Raw genomic sequence first — 18,089 nt, forward strand, 5'->3', positions numbered from 1 at the left:
TTGGATGTGTTAAAAGTAGGAAAAGATAGAAAGTATCGTCATGGGATTTTTTTGACAAAATCTCTTTTCAAGTATGGCTATGATAGCACTTTTGGATCTAACTCGACCTCAAAAACTAGCTTTTACTGAATGTTTAAAATCATATATGAATATCAAAACTCATTCCACCAGTTAGTGTAGGACTTAAATACTAGTACACCTACACTTAGTTGAAGAGTAAATTACGAGTATGGGTGATAGATAAGCGGTTTCATCTAAATTTGAATGGATCAAAATGAGTATTATGGATCAAAATGAGTTGAATCAAGAAATGATCATTTACAGCTCTGGTTAAAAGATAGTAGTTAATTGATTGAGAAGGGTGAGTCAGGATGGACTAAACAATGAACCGTACAACAACAATAATATATCTAGTGTAATCTTACAAGTTGGATCTAGAGAGGCAGGAGTATATGCAAGCTTATCCCTAATTTGAGAAACTGTTTTCAATACATCCTTGTCTCAAGTAAAACATATGAAAGTGAATAAAAGTTTTCATTTTTACAATATTCTACTTATATATAAGAGGGAGTTTATGATGGGACATTTGAATGTCCCATCATAAACTCCCTATATAATACATAATATAATAAATCATTTTTTCTACTATATAATATATATTTATTTTCTAAGGGAGTTTATATAATATATAATATAATATATAATAATATAACATAATAAATCATTTACAAATGACTTAAAATATTTAATATTTAAAATTCTACCATAAAATAGGTTGACTCTCAAAATTCTATCCGGGTCACATATATTGAGACAGAAAAAATAACATATATCATTTTAAAATTACCAAAAAAGTATTAAAAATAATAATAATTAACAACTTAAAATATCTGAAAGACATTTTAAAATGGTTAATTTTGTAATTTTATCCATATCACATAAATTAGGAAGTTATTTGAAAGTTACATAAAAATATTATAAATCACAATAATTAATAACTTAAATTTTTTTTTTAAAAAAGTGCAAATTTTGATGACTCTTCAAATTTCATTTGTGTCACATAAATTGAGACAACAAAAATAACATATATTGCGTCCATTTTAATTTATTTGTCTTAATTTTTTTTTTATATTTACAAATTGCGTAAAAATACTATAAATCATGATGATTGACAACATAAAATATGTTTTGAAAAAGATACAAAAAATTGCACTGATTCTTGAAGTTAATCTATCGTAAAAATACTATAAATCATGATAATTGACAACATAAAATATTAAAAAAAAATATACATATAAATTTTTTTGATTGATTCTTGAAATTAATCTATCGTTAAAATTTATGTATAAAATACAATAAATCGTGATAATTGACAACTTAAAATATTTATTAAAAATGCACAAAAAAAGAAATTGACTGATTCTTAAAATTAATCTATCAATGTCACATAAAATGAGACAAAAGTAGTAATATGTATTATTTAATGTCAAATTACTGAAAACTACGTAAAATTTATTGTAAATCTTAACAATTAACAACATTTGATTAACTCTTGAAATTTTATCTATGCTACATACATTGAGACAAGTGGAGTAATATATATTAAGTATTTACAAATTACGTAAAAATATTATAAATTACATTATTAACAACTTAAAATATTTAAAAATCATATTAAATTTAAATAACTCACTATATTTTATCTGTGTCACATACATTAGGACAAAAAATAATAGTTATTGGGCCTGTGCGTAAGAGAGTTTATGCCCAAGTATAATATATAATATTCAATGACTCTCCAAATTTCATTTGTGTCACATAAATTGAGACAACAAAAATAACATATATTCGGTCCATTTTAATTTATTTGTCTTATTTTTTAAAAAAATTTATATTTAAAAATTGCGTAAAAATACTATAAATCATGATAATTGACAACATAAAATATGTTTTTGAAAAAGATACAAAAAATTCCATTGATTCTTGAAGTTAATCTATCGTAAAAATACTATAAATCATGATAATTGACAACATAAAACATTTCAAAAATAAATACATTTAAAAAAATTCGATTGATTCTTGAAATTAATCTATCGTTAAAAATTATGTATAAAATACAATAAATCGTGATAATTGACAACTTAAAATATTTATTAAAAAAACAAAAAAAAAATTGACTGATTCTTAAAATTAAATCGTGATAATTGACAACATAAAATTGTTCAAAAATGTTGTATGTGGGTAGTCTTATTGTGCCTTGAATAGCGTCAAAGAAAGTACAGCTTTGTGATAAAAAAACTTATTCCTTTATCAACGCAAACAATCGCTTCAAAAACTTCGTTATTAGCCCCAAAACATACCATTTATGTTATTGGGCCCGTGCATAGCACGGGCAACAAAATCTAGTCATATCAAATAAAAGTAAGTTGTTTTGTTTCTCATGAATCAAGTTAGCCCAAATCGGTCCAATTTGGGTAGATCAAAATGAATATAATTCAAATATTATATTTTCATGAATTAATTTTATCGCTCCGAGACACGAACATTGAGAAGCACAGATAGGGGTCGATGATTCTAAGTTCTAACTAATAGTGGGGCAGATTTGATGGTCATTTCATTTGCCGGTCTGGTTACGCACCTTTGCTCTCTATTTTCAGCCTCTCTTAACTACATACAAGTAAATGTACCCTTCAATATTTCAATTTTCAACCAACAACTATAAAATTTTAAATTTTTGAATTTTCTGTACTACATTCATTAGATAAGATAGTCTAGACTTGACTCTTAGATACCCTTTCGTTGGGAATAAGTTATTCTAGAATTTATTATTCCAAAATAAGTTATCTCATCATGTATTATGAGATAATTTATTCCATCACTAAAGAATAAATGGTGGGATAAAAGTTCCAGGACTACCTAATACCTTCAACTAATACATGATAAAAAATAGTCCTGCATTTTGTCCTTGAAATTATTATACCTTATAGCTCACGCCAAACGACTACTATAATTGGGATCATTGCTTGCCAAAAAAACAAGAAAAAAGAAGAAGAGAAACATTAGTAGTTAGGGAACATAATCTTGACATATTTGATAAGTAGTTAAGTACTGATTTTGTATTCTATTGGAGACAAACATGTCCATTTGACTTGTAAAAATTTCAAAAACATATATAACAATGGTGAATAGTAGAATGGACAACACTAAAATAATGCAGTGGTTGTGCATGGCAGCTAAAAAGTCATAATCACACCACTTAAATTTCTATTTCTTTCTTCATTCTTGTATTTATTATTACTAATGTTTCTGAATTATATCTGTTTGTTTGGGTAGCTTTAAGTGCACTAATAGATATATTTATTAAGAATTACATAGGGTGTCCAACAACTATTGTATACATCCAAAATTTACAATTGATTAAGCAATAAGGTGTCGTGGTGTAGTTGGTTATCACGTCAGTCTAACACACTGAAGGTCTCCGGTTCGAACCCGGGCGACGCCATTTTTTTAAAACTATATGTTGCATTTCTTTTTGAGAACCGTTTCAACATTTTCATCCAAATACATATATAGTTGCTTATTTATAAAAATAATAATGATAAAGTACTTAAAAGAGTATTTTTCAACGCTTAATGTTTATCAACTATTTATGATCAATTAATCCAAACGAGTTCTAATTATATATGATGTATTCAAGGGTGTGATTTAGTGGTCAATAAAATAGTTAGAGAACTGAAAATCAAAACTGAACAAAGACAAATTACTAAGTGATTCTTCTTGTCTATCCTAGCATTGATAGACAAAGTTACTATCTGTTGCTGGTGGAAGATGGTACAAAGAAATGTGATGAAGAGATCACAATTCACATCTAAAGTTTGACACGAAATTTCACTCTAACACCTAAGAATAATAATGAGTCCTTGACATTGCCTCAAATACTTACGAAAGAGCCAATTCATATAACTTCCAAATTTCACTTACTATACAAACAAAATTGGTCACCTTAGCTTTTTGCTTGTAAGAATACTGTGGATTCTCATCACAAACAAAAAAAAAAAAAGCTAATGTGGAAGCAAAAAAATAACACATACTCAACATGCAAAATATAGACCATCCACATGCCAAAACCAATAAAATTTCCTTAGCCACGTACTTAACATGCAACCCATTTCAACCCCTTATAAAATTCACACTTTCCCTATAACATTAAAATACCACAACATCTTCTATTAAAAAAATAAAATAAAATATTATCGATCTCTTTAATTTTCACTATGGGTAAAGTAATAATATTTGGAGCAACATGTTTAGCCATACTTTTTATGGCAGTTACAGCTTCTAGCTTTCGTACTACAATTACCATAGCTGAAAACCCATGGGAACAAATGTCTCAACGTTGCCAAATGGAAATGCAAAGGGCACAGAACTTACGTTCTTGTGAAGAGTATTTAAGACAAAGTACAAAATTTACTGAAGAGGGAAGATATATAAATCAACAAAGCGGAGACTGGCGCCAATCATTCCCAAGGTATACATTTTTCCAATTTAATTACTACTACTATATACGAGTTTTTATACTTCTTCCGTGTGACAATAGTTGTCCATTATATTAAAAATAGTTGTCCAATTTAGAAAATCAAGAGATCATCTGACACATTTCTTAAAAATATTAAATTTAATAAAGTTAAATAATAAAATAGTAATATTACTTCTATTATTTATTGTTTCTTAAAATGTGTGTCAAGTCAATAGTGAACAACTATTGTTGGACAGATCGAGGGAGTATGAATTTTTATACTTCTTCCGTCCAACAAGAGTTGTCCATTATACTAAATATAGTTGTTCAATAATACTTGTCCAATTTAGAAAATCAAGAGATAATTTACCTTTTGTGTCTATTTTATCCTTGCTATTAAATACTATTTTTCAAATTAAAGCACAAAATTTAATAAAATCAATGGATAAAATAGTAATATTACTCATATTATTTATTGTTTCTTTCGGATGAAAAAATAGGTTTGAGTGTTTTTTTCTGTACGAGTTACACAAATCCGATAGTTGATGGTTTATTCTATCCCTACTTTTTTCAAATTCTAAGGATTTTTAGAATACATCATTCAATATTCCAATATACTCCTTCCAATCAACAATAGTTCATTTTACTAAAAATAAATATCCATCCAACAATACTTGTTCATTTTATAAAATTCATGACTAATTTTACACTAAATTACCCTTATCATTAATTATAGTCATTTCCCTATTACATTTTTCAAAGACATTGTATTTATTATATTCAAAGAGTGATATAATAAAATTACTCTTAGTTTCTTATATTAAGAGGAGTGTCAAGTCAACAGTGCACAACTATTGTTGGACAGAGAGATCAATATTATTCTTCTTGATATAAGACACCGTTGTTCCGATACATTGTTCAATATCCCGATACATTGCGTCACTATAATTTGATGGAAATGGACAGGTGCTGCGAGCAAATGGAACAGATGCAAGACGAGCAATGCCGGTGCGAGGGAATAAAACAGGTGATACAGAAGGAGCAAGAGAGAGGAGAATTACAGGGTAGAGAAATGCGTGAGGCTTGTAAAACTGCACAGAGCCTTCCTGGTTTATGCCGCATGAGTCCTCACCAATGCCATAATATTCCAACTCCCACTTTCTTCTAATTATGAAAAATAGCAAGCTTTAGTTAGCTTGCTTTTTTATTTTGTAATAAAAATAAAATGACTAGTAAGTACTACTGCTAGCTTAGTAATGAGTAATTAATCACACCTTGTTATGGTGCCTGTGTTGTGTTAACCAGGCAGTTTAATTTGGTGTGTTTGTAATGTTTTTGAGTAAGTAACAATAATGATGTGCTAATTTCTATTTCCTTCTAAGTTAATTTGATCGTCTTTGTGTCTTGGTAGTTCATAAGCCATTCGTAAGCAAAGTGAACCTAATATTACTCTCCGTTTTTTAAAAAGTTCAAAAATATATTGATGCCTAAATCCCCTAAAAACATAATCTTTTTGTCCCCATATATTCTTTTAACTAGTCGTAAAAAATGAAATTATTTTTATAATTGAAAATAATTTAACTTCTAAATTCCATTAGTATCTTTAATGAAATAATCTATAGTTATATAAAAAATCAAAAAATATTTTCTCTTGAATAGTTATATTTTCTCTACTTTTGTTATTTTACCTGATGTTTACGTGGTGATATATATATATATATATATATATATATATATATATATATTTTCCATTTAAAATTTCTTCCTATAACTTAATTATTATATCCATCCATCTAACTCATAAAACCTAAATTCCTAATACATCTTTCATCGTCACTTTCTCCTATGACGCTGGATATATCGATGTAGACATATATTAGGGACATGAAATTAAACCGCTCAAAGATAAATATGTGTACAAAATTGCATAATAGAGACAAATATATCAAATATACTAAATAGTTTTGTTGAGATGTTTTATGAGGATTTGACTTTTGAATAATTAAAGACGGTTTAATTTGATTTTCAATATCTAAATATATTTTTAAGAAAATTACTGAGAAAATAATAAATTAATAAATCAACTTAATACTATTATATCGGCAAAATATTTTTTAAAGGATTATATATATATATATATATATAAAAGAATCTTATTTATTTACAAACCAAAATTCCCTCTTAATTTATTTATTTACAAAACTAGCATTCCCCTTTCATGAAAAGTTATGAAATTTATGAAAAGTTGTGAGAATTCCCTTTTAATTTATTTATATACTAAACTAATTTTTTCCTTTCATGAAAAGTTGTGAAATTTATGAAAAATTGTGACTTTTATGAAAAACTGTGACTTTTATGAAAAGTTGTGACTTTTATGAAAAATTGTGATTTTTATGAAAAGTTGCGACTTTAATGAAGAGTTGCGACTTTTATGAAAAGTTGTGACTTTTATGAAAGGTTGTGACCTTTCCGAAGGGTTGCAACTTTTCCAATAGTTGTAACCTTTCCGATAAGGCACAATAAACATTTGTTCACACTACCATTTGTTGTCTATGAATAGAGGGATTTCCTCTCATTTTAAAACAACAAAAAATCTGAACCACTTCTTCTTCACAATTAAATATTTGTGTATTTCAATCATGTTGAGTGGCTCACTGACACCATTGTTTATGTTACAGATCCTGAAATTTATTTTTATAGTCATTTATTTATGCTTATGTTATTAAGGACAAAATGATAAGATGTAATAATTTTCATTTTCCTTTACATTATTGATGTTTGTTACTACGTAATCTTGTATGTAAGATAATATAGTGTTTTAGTTTTAACAACTGTTAGATTTTAGAGCAACTTTCACATATGACAAACACAAAATTCATATTTGTATGTTATAGCAAAGTTTGTATAATTGCGCTCTATAACAAACATATATATGTATAATTCGCTATACATATACAAAAACACAGTTATATAATTCGCTATACATATACAAAGAAGGCAGTTGTATAATTCGCTATACATATACAAAAGAAAGCAGTTGTATACAAAAGATCAATTGTATAATCTGTGTATGTATAAAACGAGAAAGAGAGAAATTCAAAAGAAAACTGGGCAGAGAAATATTTGTATTGTATATTTATAAGTGTATAGGACGAAGATATATGTATTTGCATGTGTATATACAATTTTCTCTTGCTTTATACAAACAGAAGCGCAATTTATACATTTCGTTTTTGTTTGTATAAGCGAGAGAGGCGAGGATGACCAGTGAGATTTGGGAGAGTGGCGAGCGAGATCTGGGAGAGGGGTGAGAGGGGAACGAAAATATATGTATATATACAATTTCCTCTCGCTTTATACAAACACAAACACATTTTATACATTTGTGTTTGTACAAAAGCGAGAGAGGCGAGCGAGACTGTCACCAAACGAGAGTGGCGAGCGAGATTCCACCAAGGAGAGTGGCAAAAATAGCAATAGTTTGCTATAGCGTGCAATTAAATCAAAGTATATTTATAACATTTAATTTGAATTAATAGTTTGCTATTATATACAATTTTCCCTAGATTTTAAGTATTATTTTATAAATTTCATGATATTAATTTTACTAGGTATATAGTAATTGATAATGGCATATTGGCTTGCGATGGTGCTTAATTGCTTATCATGAGGCTCAATTAGGGATAACATTAGTGTTTTGTGGCTGATAGTAATAATTACTATAGCTGGTGGTTATATATATGGATGATGGTAGTTTATAATAGTGGTAGTAGTTATAGCAGCTAATGAATGAAGTGAACTATTATTCAGATTTATTAACTGAGTATAATATAAACAAAATAAATTTACCTAATAGTTAAAATTCAAATCTAAAGAAAATGCTCACTAATTAAAATATGAATAATTAAACTAAGAGTGAAAGGGGTACAAGGCAATGCTCCTCCATGTTCCTAGTGTTCAGTAACGCGTACTGTTCAATTCGCTAGTGATATTGTATGTTTTGAAGTTCAGATTGATGAGAAAAATTTATAACGGTTCAATCCGCTAGTGATATTGTCTGCTTTGGATCTAAATCTGACAACTTAAAAAAGTATCACTACTAAATAATGTCTGCTTATTTATATATACAATACCTCTTTTGTATTTTTAATGTGAAACTTATTATTTTAAGTTGGGTTGATACAAAACCATTGTAAGCAACTAACAACATTTTCTCTATATATAGCTCCAAAATCAGTTTCTAATTTCCAAACAAACCAATTGATTTAATATATATATATATATATATATATATATATATATATATAATTACCTTAAAAGCATGAACTCCTAACTTGAATGTTAAATTACTATAATATCCCTAATTTAGGTTGTGATTTTTTCGATAGATTGTGACTTTTTCAAAGGATTGTGATTTTCGATCAATTGTGATTTTTCCAAAGAGTTGTAACTTTTTCAGTAAGTTGTGACTTTCCAAAGAGTTGTGACTTTTTCAATAAGTTGTGACTTTTCCAAAGAGTTGTGACTTCTCGAAAAGGTCATGACTTTTCAGATAAGACACAAAAATTATTTGTTCATACTACCCTTTGTTGACTATAAATAGAGGGTCTTCCTCTCATTTTTCAACCACAATTTTTTTAATCTTCTACTCTTCTTCTTTGTGCATTTTAATTTATTTTTTTGTGGTTTATTGTCGTTGAGTGAGTTCGATGTTTAGCGGATATGAGGTACCACTATTCTGATGAAGTAAGTTGTTCTATCCTAAGAGGGTATATTCCATAACCTCGAGTACTTGAGGAAAATAATTCTGATAAAATAATAATTATTTTTTTGCTTAATATATACATTAGTATGTAATGTTCCAATACGTGAAGTTAACATGATGTAATCTAAATTCATTTGTTTTTGTTAACAATTTCTCTTGTGATGTAGATATATGTTTTTGAATATCTTTTTCAAAATTTAGAGAATTGTCACGATTTGTTTTTGATGCTAAAGAAAAAAGAATGACTTTATTTATCAATACTACTTATGTGATTTAGACTCTCATGAAGTTTGTTTTAAAATAGTAATTACTATATAAACATTGCCCTTTTGTTTTACTTATTTGCTATTTATTAAAATTTCAGTATTTTAGACAAAGAAAAGTTCATATGACTTGTAATAACGCCAGTTGAAGTTTGTATTAGTTTAATTTTTATTATTTCTTTTATAGTTAATTTTATGAGATAAATATTTTCATTAATGCAAATATATATTTATATTTGGGTAGGTATTTGTATTTAAATTAAAGTATTATATATGTCACAAATATATTATCAAGTTAACAAGATCTTCTAACTTCAAAATATATTATTTTAAAATGTTCCCAGTTTTTTTTTTTTTTTAAAAAAAAACTCAGAAACCAATATAAAAATATGTGAATATATAAAATGTAGTTGTTCTCTTCACATGTTCATATGACATCTAAAGAATTTAACGTGGAATACACATGCAAAGCACATCTGGTTAGATGACAAGAAAAATACAAAACAAATATTGCCTATAAGGTAATATTAGTGAGATAAAACTAATTACATGATTAACCTCATCAAATTGAAAAAAATATATACATTATTGCATATAACTAATAAAATTTTTCATTGACCATCTTAATAGGTTTGCGTGAATAAGAAATATATATGACGATCCACGTTGAACATTCACAAAAAAATCTGCATTATTATTTTTTGCTAAGCTTGTTATTCAAATCTTCGCTACTATTTACTATAACATATATTTTTGGAATTGGTAATCACGTGCAACGCACATGTCAAAAAACTAGTATATTTTTTTATTTTTTATTTTTTTTAATTTTCTTTTGTAAGAGTGTTATTTGATAATCGTTTCATCTCTTCACTTACGTGGAAGCAAGCAGGGGAGTATCTATGTTAATAATACCGTATATAGTAAAATGATATATGAAGGGATTACATAACATATTTTGGGTAGAATAAGGTATTGTAGCCCAATAATTTTAGACATCTTAAGGCTTGAAAGAGCCAATGCTTAGGGTGCTCACGTGAAATTTTGACTCCGCCACTAAAAAGGTTCACTTTACTTTTTTTGACACCCTTGTGAAACAAAAAGGAAGATAAAAACATAACAACATGCAGAAGAAGACACCATATATCCACCTGCCAAAACCTCTAAATTTCCCCAGCCACGTACTTAACATGCAACCCTTTTAATCCCCTATAAATTCAGTTCATTTTCATAGAACAAACACATTCACATCTTTTCATTAATCATCATAATAATAATAAAAAAGAGAAGTATTTAATTAAAATCATGGGTAGAATTATGATTGTTGGAGCCATTTCTTTAGCCATCCTTTTTATGGCAGCCACAGTTTGTAGCTCACGTATCATGACCATCACCATTGCTGAAGATGCTCTGAACCCTCAGACTCAAAGTTGCCAGCAGCAATTTCAGCAGGTTCTCTTTTATTTTATCTCATTTTCTCCCATTTTTTCTTTAATTTTATAATTTCAATTTTCTACTTGCAACTTTTAAGATCATAGATTATGACATTAAGGTCATTTTGGTAATTTGACATATCTTTAATTAACTTTCATGTCAAATTAAAATAAAACAAATTAAAATAGAAAGAATAATGTTTTTTTTTAATCAGTCACAAAAAATGACATAATTTAGTAGGAGTATTATCTTTTTTTTTGGGTCTCTTTTACAAAAGAACGACAACTCATTTATTTCAATTTCACTTGACATTTTTAACCTCAAAATTAAAGAATATTTTGGTATAATAAAATTTTAATTGTTACATGATATTTTTAATTACATAATTTAATTTTTTTTTATTCTATATATTTTAAATTTAAAATCACAAATGTAAAAAGTCTTTCTTTATATTTTTTCAACTCTCGATCAAATCAAAATCAAAATCAAATCAACAAAATAATATAGTAATATTTACTCTATGGTCACACAAAATTTCAAAAGTCCTGATGTCCTATCACTTTCACATGAACGGAATCAGAAGGAAGTACTAATAGTGATTTTTTTATTTTGTCATTGTGTTAATTAACAATACAGGCACAGCAGCTGCGTTCGTGCCAGCAGTTTCTAAGGCAGAGGTCCCAATATGATGAGGACCAACAAATCCCTCGTGAGGTTCAACAATGTTGCAATCAGCTTGAACAGATACAAGACCCACAGTGCCGTTGCGAGGGACTAATGAAAGTGGTTCAAAAAGAGGAACAAACAGGGCAAGTTCAAGGAAGACAAAGGCAGCAAATGCTTCAAACTGCACAGAACTTGCCTGGTTTATGTAGACTTAGCCCACAACGATGTGAGATCCAAACTGTTCGCAGCTTCTTTTAAGCCTGCGTCTACTAGTTTTCGCTTTTAAATAAATGATCTAGTTGTTGTAAAACTCGATCGTAGTAATAAAAAATAAAATCACACCTTCTTGCACTGTCACTTATACCAGTGAATAAGATCGTTCTGTTAACTTTGGGTATTTGAGGGTAATAATTTCCTCAAGCACACAGTGCATTAAGTAGAAAAATGTATATTTTTGCTACCTTTCTTAACATAAAGAATTATATAGATCCAATACAAATAGTATAGAGATTTACAATATATAATCCATACCACAAATTACAAAACCAACAATCACTATACATATAAAAGTAATACTCATAATAGTAGCATATGAACAATATGTTTTTTTGTCTATATGTAAAAAGAACGACAGAATCACATAAAGCTCTTCAGTTAATTTTAACAACTCCATCTTGATGTACGCAAACAGCTTAAATAACGACACCAATCGCAATGCTCATTTGCCTTCACACCTCTAAATAACATCACCAATCCCACTGTGAATCTGTAGAAATTTTTAAAGGGAAAAAAACGAAATTATTGACTCGAAATATACACTGACGAGGTATGACCTTACTAGAAGTCGCACTCTATCATGAGTCACGTTAACTGAACTGTCAGTGCAAGATTTTATATAGCGTGATCTCAACTAGTTGGATATATATATTTATAGCAAGTCAACACTCATAGTTGCAAAGGAATAGTGGGTGACATGTTCTTAGCACTAATTGACTTAAGAATTCTAAATCCGTCTCTGTATGCAGAGAGCATAGTTAGTGTACTCAAAGTCTTATCCTGATCGACGAATAATTTACCAACCGTTCTAACTTATGTATGCAGAGAGCATAGTTAGTGTACTCAACGTCTTATCCTGATCGACGAATAATTTACCAACCGTTCTAACTTATTTTTTAGACGCTGTTGTAAGGCAAATGTAGGATTAGGCGTAGTAGTGATAGAGCTTACCCGACAATCAACAAAATCGAGGCAATCAGCAGGAGGACGTATTGGTAAGCTTTGAACTTGGACTTGAGGCGACCTTCAGCTGGAAGATGTTGCCTTTCGAGCCAACCAAACTGAGGTCGTAGTAGCAGAACAAAGCCAAGAAGGAAACCACTCATGAAACCTCCAATATGGGCATAGTTATCGACGTGAGGAAGAAGACCAACAGCTAAGTTAATCGCGATGATGATAATGAGAGTGATAAGAGCTGCAGCCTGTACAAATGAGGTTAATTAGTACCCGAATTCAGTACTTACAACGTGTTATAGAATAAAACGAATAACCTCCTCAACAAGGGAAAGAACACAAATAATAATAATAATTTTAAAAAAACAGTAGAATAGCAGAGTTTATACCTTATTGGTATATATACTCCAGTTAGTAAGCAGCTCCGATAACATTGCTCCGAGAAGTCCAAATAGAGCACCAGAAGCTCCAACGGAGATGCTACGTTGAATGAAAAGGCAAGAAAGAACACTCCCACCAATTCCTGACAAAAGGTAGATAATCCCTACCCGGACTGCACGTAACATTAGAGAATGGTAAGTAATAGAAGACATAAATATAAGAACAAAAGGTGAATTAAGACACTAGTCAGCTCAAGGTTAAGAAAATTGAAGGCGGAGTTATATTTCAGAAAGAAGTGACTGAAATTGTTGATGTTAAAGAGATTGCAAGTAAAAACAGTACTTCTGTTTCAGCAGATGACCTGCAATGACAAACGGAGCTGAGGAAGCTAGACACGGGAACAATTTAGAGGAAAGTAGAATGGGTTACTTAGGCATAAAAAAACATTTGTTGTGTAATAGTTATCCAAAAGCACATGAATAAAGATTTGAGGGCACAGGGATGAGAACTGTACCAAATCCAAACTGCTGCTCGAGGCGAATTCCAATGAATACCAAACTTAACATGTTGGCAAGCAGATGAACAACACCAGCATGTAACCAGATACAAGTGAAAAGCCTCCAGCCCTGATGTCCGTGCACTACTTTATCCCATTCTAGAGCTCCCAAATTTTGTAGTCTGCACAAGAACAAGAAAGAATGAATATATAGTAGCTCATTTATCTGTCTTCCATTTTTTTCTGTCAGTTACTATTTCATTTTATTTTATCTTTCCAATATAAGTGACATCAGTGTGTGGCATAGCAGTAAGAAGGACGTTTGCAATAGCACATTCACCCATTTAACTCCAAAAGACTTGATACTCAAATGGAACCAATATAGCAACAACTAATGCATCACAACCGCTATCCCAAGTGATCTACTTATCTCCAAAATGCCCAGAAAAAAAAAGGCTATCCAATTCCCTCCATGAACACAAACACTCTTAAGACGGCGGAAGGGAATTCTCCATTAGAGATTGCTGTTAAGTTTCCGCCAAAAGCACTCTCTTAAATGTGCCTAATTTTGTAAAATTTTACCAAGGGGTTGATAAATGTTCATCCATCTAACTGTCAGCTAGTTCACATCTCTGACAATGGAAAAAGGTTTGCTTTGGAGGTGCAGGGAAAGAGAGAAAATGTGTCATAATTTAGTAGCAAATTTTCTACTATTTCGTTTGTCTGATGTTTGGAAGAACTAGCCATTACCCAAATGCAAATCCCATTTGAATGTGGTGATTTGAAATCCAAACCTAAAAAGCATTCCAAACCTGTTTACAAACTGAGATGACAAATTACAAGTGCGCATATTAGACAAACCTAAACCTATGTGTTATTCAAAATAGTTTTTTTTGTGTACATATAGATGCCTCACTTTCATTGAAGAAGTTACAGCAATATACAGCTTACATCCCATTCTTGTGATACTATCATGTTTATTGCCATCATTTGAAATTGAGCTTTTGACTACATCTATTACCTAATACCTCCAGCATATCTTGCCTGGATTTCCATATAAGTGTGGGTTCATTATGTCAGCAGAAGTCCAAACAGCATGATAATAATGAGGATTCATTAATCGAAGCAAACTTTCAAGACGTTACAGCCAATATATGCAACTTGACATGGTCGAACAAGCATTAGCATTAAGAGGTTAAAAGGCAATCAAAATATTGTTGATCTAGCAACAACACCATTGCAACATTACAAAGGAAACAATCCTAGAATAATACTAAAAGGCTCCAAATAAACTCAATTAGGAGCTAAGAAGCAAATTTAGATGTCAAAAAGCATGCTTGAGACAAGAGTGTTAAACATTAGAAGAACTGATTAGCAATTAAGCTGGCAATATTGCACTCTTCAAACTATGCTTGGCCTCCTAAGAGCCCCAATTTTAAAACCTTATAACAATATCAGATGATTGAAGGGGCAAACAGAAATATTAGAAACTCTCATCAGACGGGTGAATGCATTGTAGGAGTTATGGTTTGTTTAAATCCAGTAATTTTAGCTCAGACTAATACGTGTTAAGAAAATCCATTAAATAAGTTTGTGTTATAGATTTCATACCCTATAAATCACTTTTGCCAGATGAAATGTCTTTGTTTAAACAAGACAAGAAACACAACAAAGTAATTGATTAAAGTAATTGAATCACAAATCAGGCACAAATTAATCCAACATAGTTAGTGTTTTACCAAAACCCAAGAATATTTCCTTTTATGAATTAATGTAATCAACTCAAAAGCCTCTCAATCCCACAAAGGTATTTCCTTTTATCGGAAACAACCTCTGTACCCCACAAAGGTATTTCCTTTTAGCGGAAACAACCTCTCTACCCCACAAAGGTATTTCCTTTTATCGGAAACAACCTCTCTACCCGACAAAGGTATTTCCTTTTATCGGATACAGCCTCTCTACCCCACAAAGGAATTTCCTTTTATCGTAAACAACCTCTCTATCCCACAAAGGTAGTGATACGGTCTGCATACATCTATGATCTAACCATCCCACACCCCACTTGTGAAATTACACTAGGTATGACAGGTATGTTAAAAATTCAATCTTTTTCCTTTTCTTGAGAGGATTAGCTGACATACAAAACCATAGAAATCAAGAATCCATATTACCCCACTAAACCTACATCAAATAAGGGAAGAACCTTCATCCTCCATAAGTTATACTACATAACAATTAACAAAATCAAATCAGACAGGCCAATAAACTTCAAAATCCATAAAAAGAACAATCATTACAAAAACTAGATCAAAAAAGGTTTAAACTTTACGTGGATGAAGAGGGTCCAAAAAGTGGATTATCTTGAAGAGGTTGAAAAGAAAGCCTCCCAAGAAACCTGGCAACACACTGGCGTCGTCCACCACTGCCAAAATTATTGATATTACTTGGGCAATTGTTAACAAACATGACGACAATAAACATAGCTACATTGGCTACAACAATCATAGGGACTAGCCAAGAAGTCCACTGTGATTCAGAATTTTCCATATAATAAGGTGCTGCTGCTGTGGGGGGTGGTTGGTAACTCCCATTTCTTGGTTTTGCTCCACCTTCCCTCTCCAGATCTCTATTACCCATCATTCTTGATTTCAGAAAAACTGAACAAATTCAAGAATTTCTTTGAGGTGGATTTATATTGTGGGGGTGGGTGGGTGAAGTAGCTTGGAAGCAGAGATGAAGAAGGCTTTAGAACTGAATTTTCAAGAATTGGGGAAGAATTAAAACCGAAAAAGAGAGGATTTTTAGGGGTTGTGAGGAGTTTTTTTAACAGCTAGCAAGTATCTTTCAGACAGGAAAACGCGGTGAAAGATTTGTTTGCTTTTTCTCTGTTATTTAAGTTTGGTAGAACAAGGAGAGACTCATTGTCTATTGGATATGGATACATAATCTCGAAAGTCCACGTTAGAGTCTGACTAAATATGAATTATGTAATATAAAATTTATTTTATGAATAACGCTTTTAATAAGATTTTTTTGATAGTCAAAACTCAAATTCGAGACTTCTTGTGGAGAGTGGATATGGATATATCTATATACCCAAAAAGGTTAAGGAATTTATACAATTTTTCTTTTCACTTTTTCCTTTTCAACAACCAAAAAAATGGTAGGGTCTTTTATGTAGGCATTTTGTTCATATATTAAATCGAAAATTTGAGATTTTTGTTTTGAATAATAATGGAGTAATGTTTCGAAAATAATTTTGAAAAAAAAAAAAGGAAAAGGAAAAGGTTCTATGTTTAAACGGTTCTCAAGAACAAAAATTCTTTATCTCATAAGAAAATTAATTCTTAGTGTAATTTAATACATTAATTTATTAAATTATTTGACATAAATTTTACATATTTGAAGATACATAAAAGGGTATTGTAAAATGTAAATAAATATAATTCTTTTAAAAGTTTTATAAAATAATTAAAATGAATGTAGGAGATTTTCCTTTTCTGGGATTTTTTTTTTCTGGGGATGAACAACAAAAAGATGATAATATAGCTTATTATATCAATTATCAAAGATAGAGAGAATGCTATTTTTAGAAGGTTGTTTTTCTTGTAATATTGATATTGTCTTTTTTCACACTTAAGAGTAAACAATTATTTTCGGAAATGTTTTATTTAAATGATATTATACTTTTATCAGCATCTTTATGTAAACAACAATTTCATATATGAATAATTAATATAGGTAGCGAATAGATGACTGAAATTCTTTTGTTCTTTAACTAGAAATCTCAAGATTGCCATATAAATAGATTGATTGAGTCTCAATATAATATATGAGAAATTTAGTTATCAAACCTAAGAATTATCACCCGCATGACCAAAGTTCAAGTTAGTTGGAACATTAAAATAAAAGTTTTACTTAGAAAATTGACAAAGTATAGTTGTACTTCTTGCAGTATGAAAATACAATATTCTTGACTTTAATCTCTCAATTTTCACATTTCCAAAATAATTATATTCTGCATTTATTGGAAATCCATTTCCCTTGTTTATATATACAAACAAACACAAACCATGTTTTTTGTTTGTAAATGTGAATACAAAAACAAATAACTAAATAAAAATACATATATTGACAATTTAAAGATTGGGCCAAACTTTTGATAGCTAAGTTCTACCTAAGATAGTTGGTATTTTGTTTTCACCACATATGTCAATTGTCATGTCATAACATAATATATTTTGTTGAATATATGAACCCATTTAATCAGTGTTCTTACTTCGAATTATAATGAGAATAAATAATTAGTCGCGATATTTTCATGAAAATAATTCAGATCAA

At 29.7% G+C, this 18,089-nt stretch overlaps 3 protein-coding genes and 1 non-coding gene across 4 annotated transcripts; 3 read left to right on the forward strand and 1 right to left on the reverse strand.

Annotated features, from left to right (window-relative positions):
• The first annotated feature begins 3,428 nt into the window (after window positions 1–3,428).
• Window positions 3,429–3,502, forward strand: TRNAV-AAC (transfer RNA valine (anticodon AAC)). The gene has a single exon. It is a non-coding gene; the product is annotated as a tRNA-Val (tRNA).
• A 709-nt stretch (window positions 3,503–4,211) lies between these two features.
• Window positions 4,212–5,869, forward strand: LOC125826656 (2S seed storage albumin protein-like). Its single transcript, XM_049506016.1, has 2 exons — window positions 4,212–4,528; window positions 5,483–5,869. The coding sequence occupies exons 1-2, from the start codon at window positions 4,275–4,277 to the stop codon at window positions 5,682–5,684; spliced, it is 456 nt and encodes a 151-aa protein (XP_049361973.1). The 5' UTR covers window positions 4,212–4,274; the 3' UTR covers window positions 5,685–5,869.
• Window positions 5,870–10,775: 4,906 nt separating this feature from the next.
• LOC125826819 (2S seed storage albumin protein-like) lies at window positions 10,776–11,990 on the forward strand. Its single transcript, XM_049506161.1, has 2 exons — window positions 10,776–10,993; window positions 11,612–11,990. Exons 1-2 carry the CDS (start codon window positions 10,847–10,849, stop codon window positions 11,897–11,899), a joined length of 435 nt encoding a protein of 144 aa, XP_049362118.1. The 5' UTR covers window positions 10,776–10,846; the 3' UTR covers window positions 11,900–11,990.
• Window positions 11,991–12,148: 158 nt separating this feature from the next.
• On the reverse strand, window positions 12,149–16,672 carry LOC125826793 (RHOMBOID-like protein 2). Its single transcript, XM_049506135.1, has 5 exons — window positions 16,078–16,672; window positions 13,767–13,930; window positions 13,261–13,424; window positions 12,869–13,119; window positions 12,149–12,407 (listed from the first exon to the last, which is right to left on the reverse strand). Exons 1-5 carry the CDS (start codon window positions 16,386–16,388, stop codon window positions 12,302–12,304), a joined length of 996 nt encoding a protein of 331 aa, XP_049362092.1. The 5' UTR covers window positions 16,389–16,672; the 3' UTR covers window positions 12,149–12,301.
• Window positions 16,673–18,089: the final 1,417 nt, after the last annotated feature.

The sequence above is a fragment of the Solanum verrucosum genome, unplaced genomic scaffold (assembly GCF_900185275.1).
Source record: "Solanum verrucosum unplaced genomic scaffold, falcon-dt-bn FXZP01000060.1, whole genome shotgun sequence".
Classification (NCBI taxonomy): domain Eukaryota; kingdom Viridiplantae; phylum Streptophyta; class Magnoliopsida; order Solanales; family Solanaceae; genus Solanum; species Solanum verrucosum.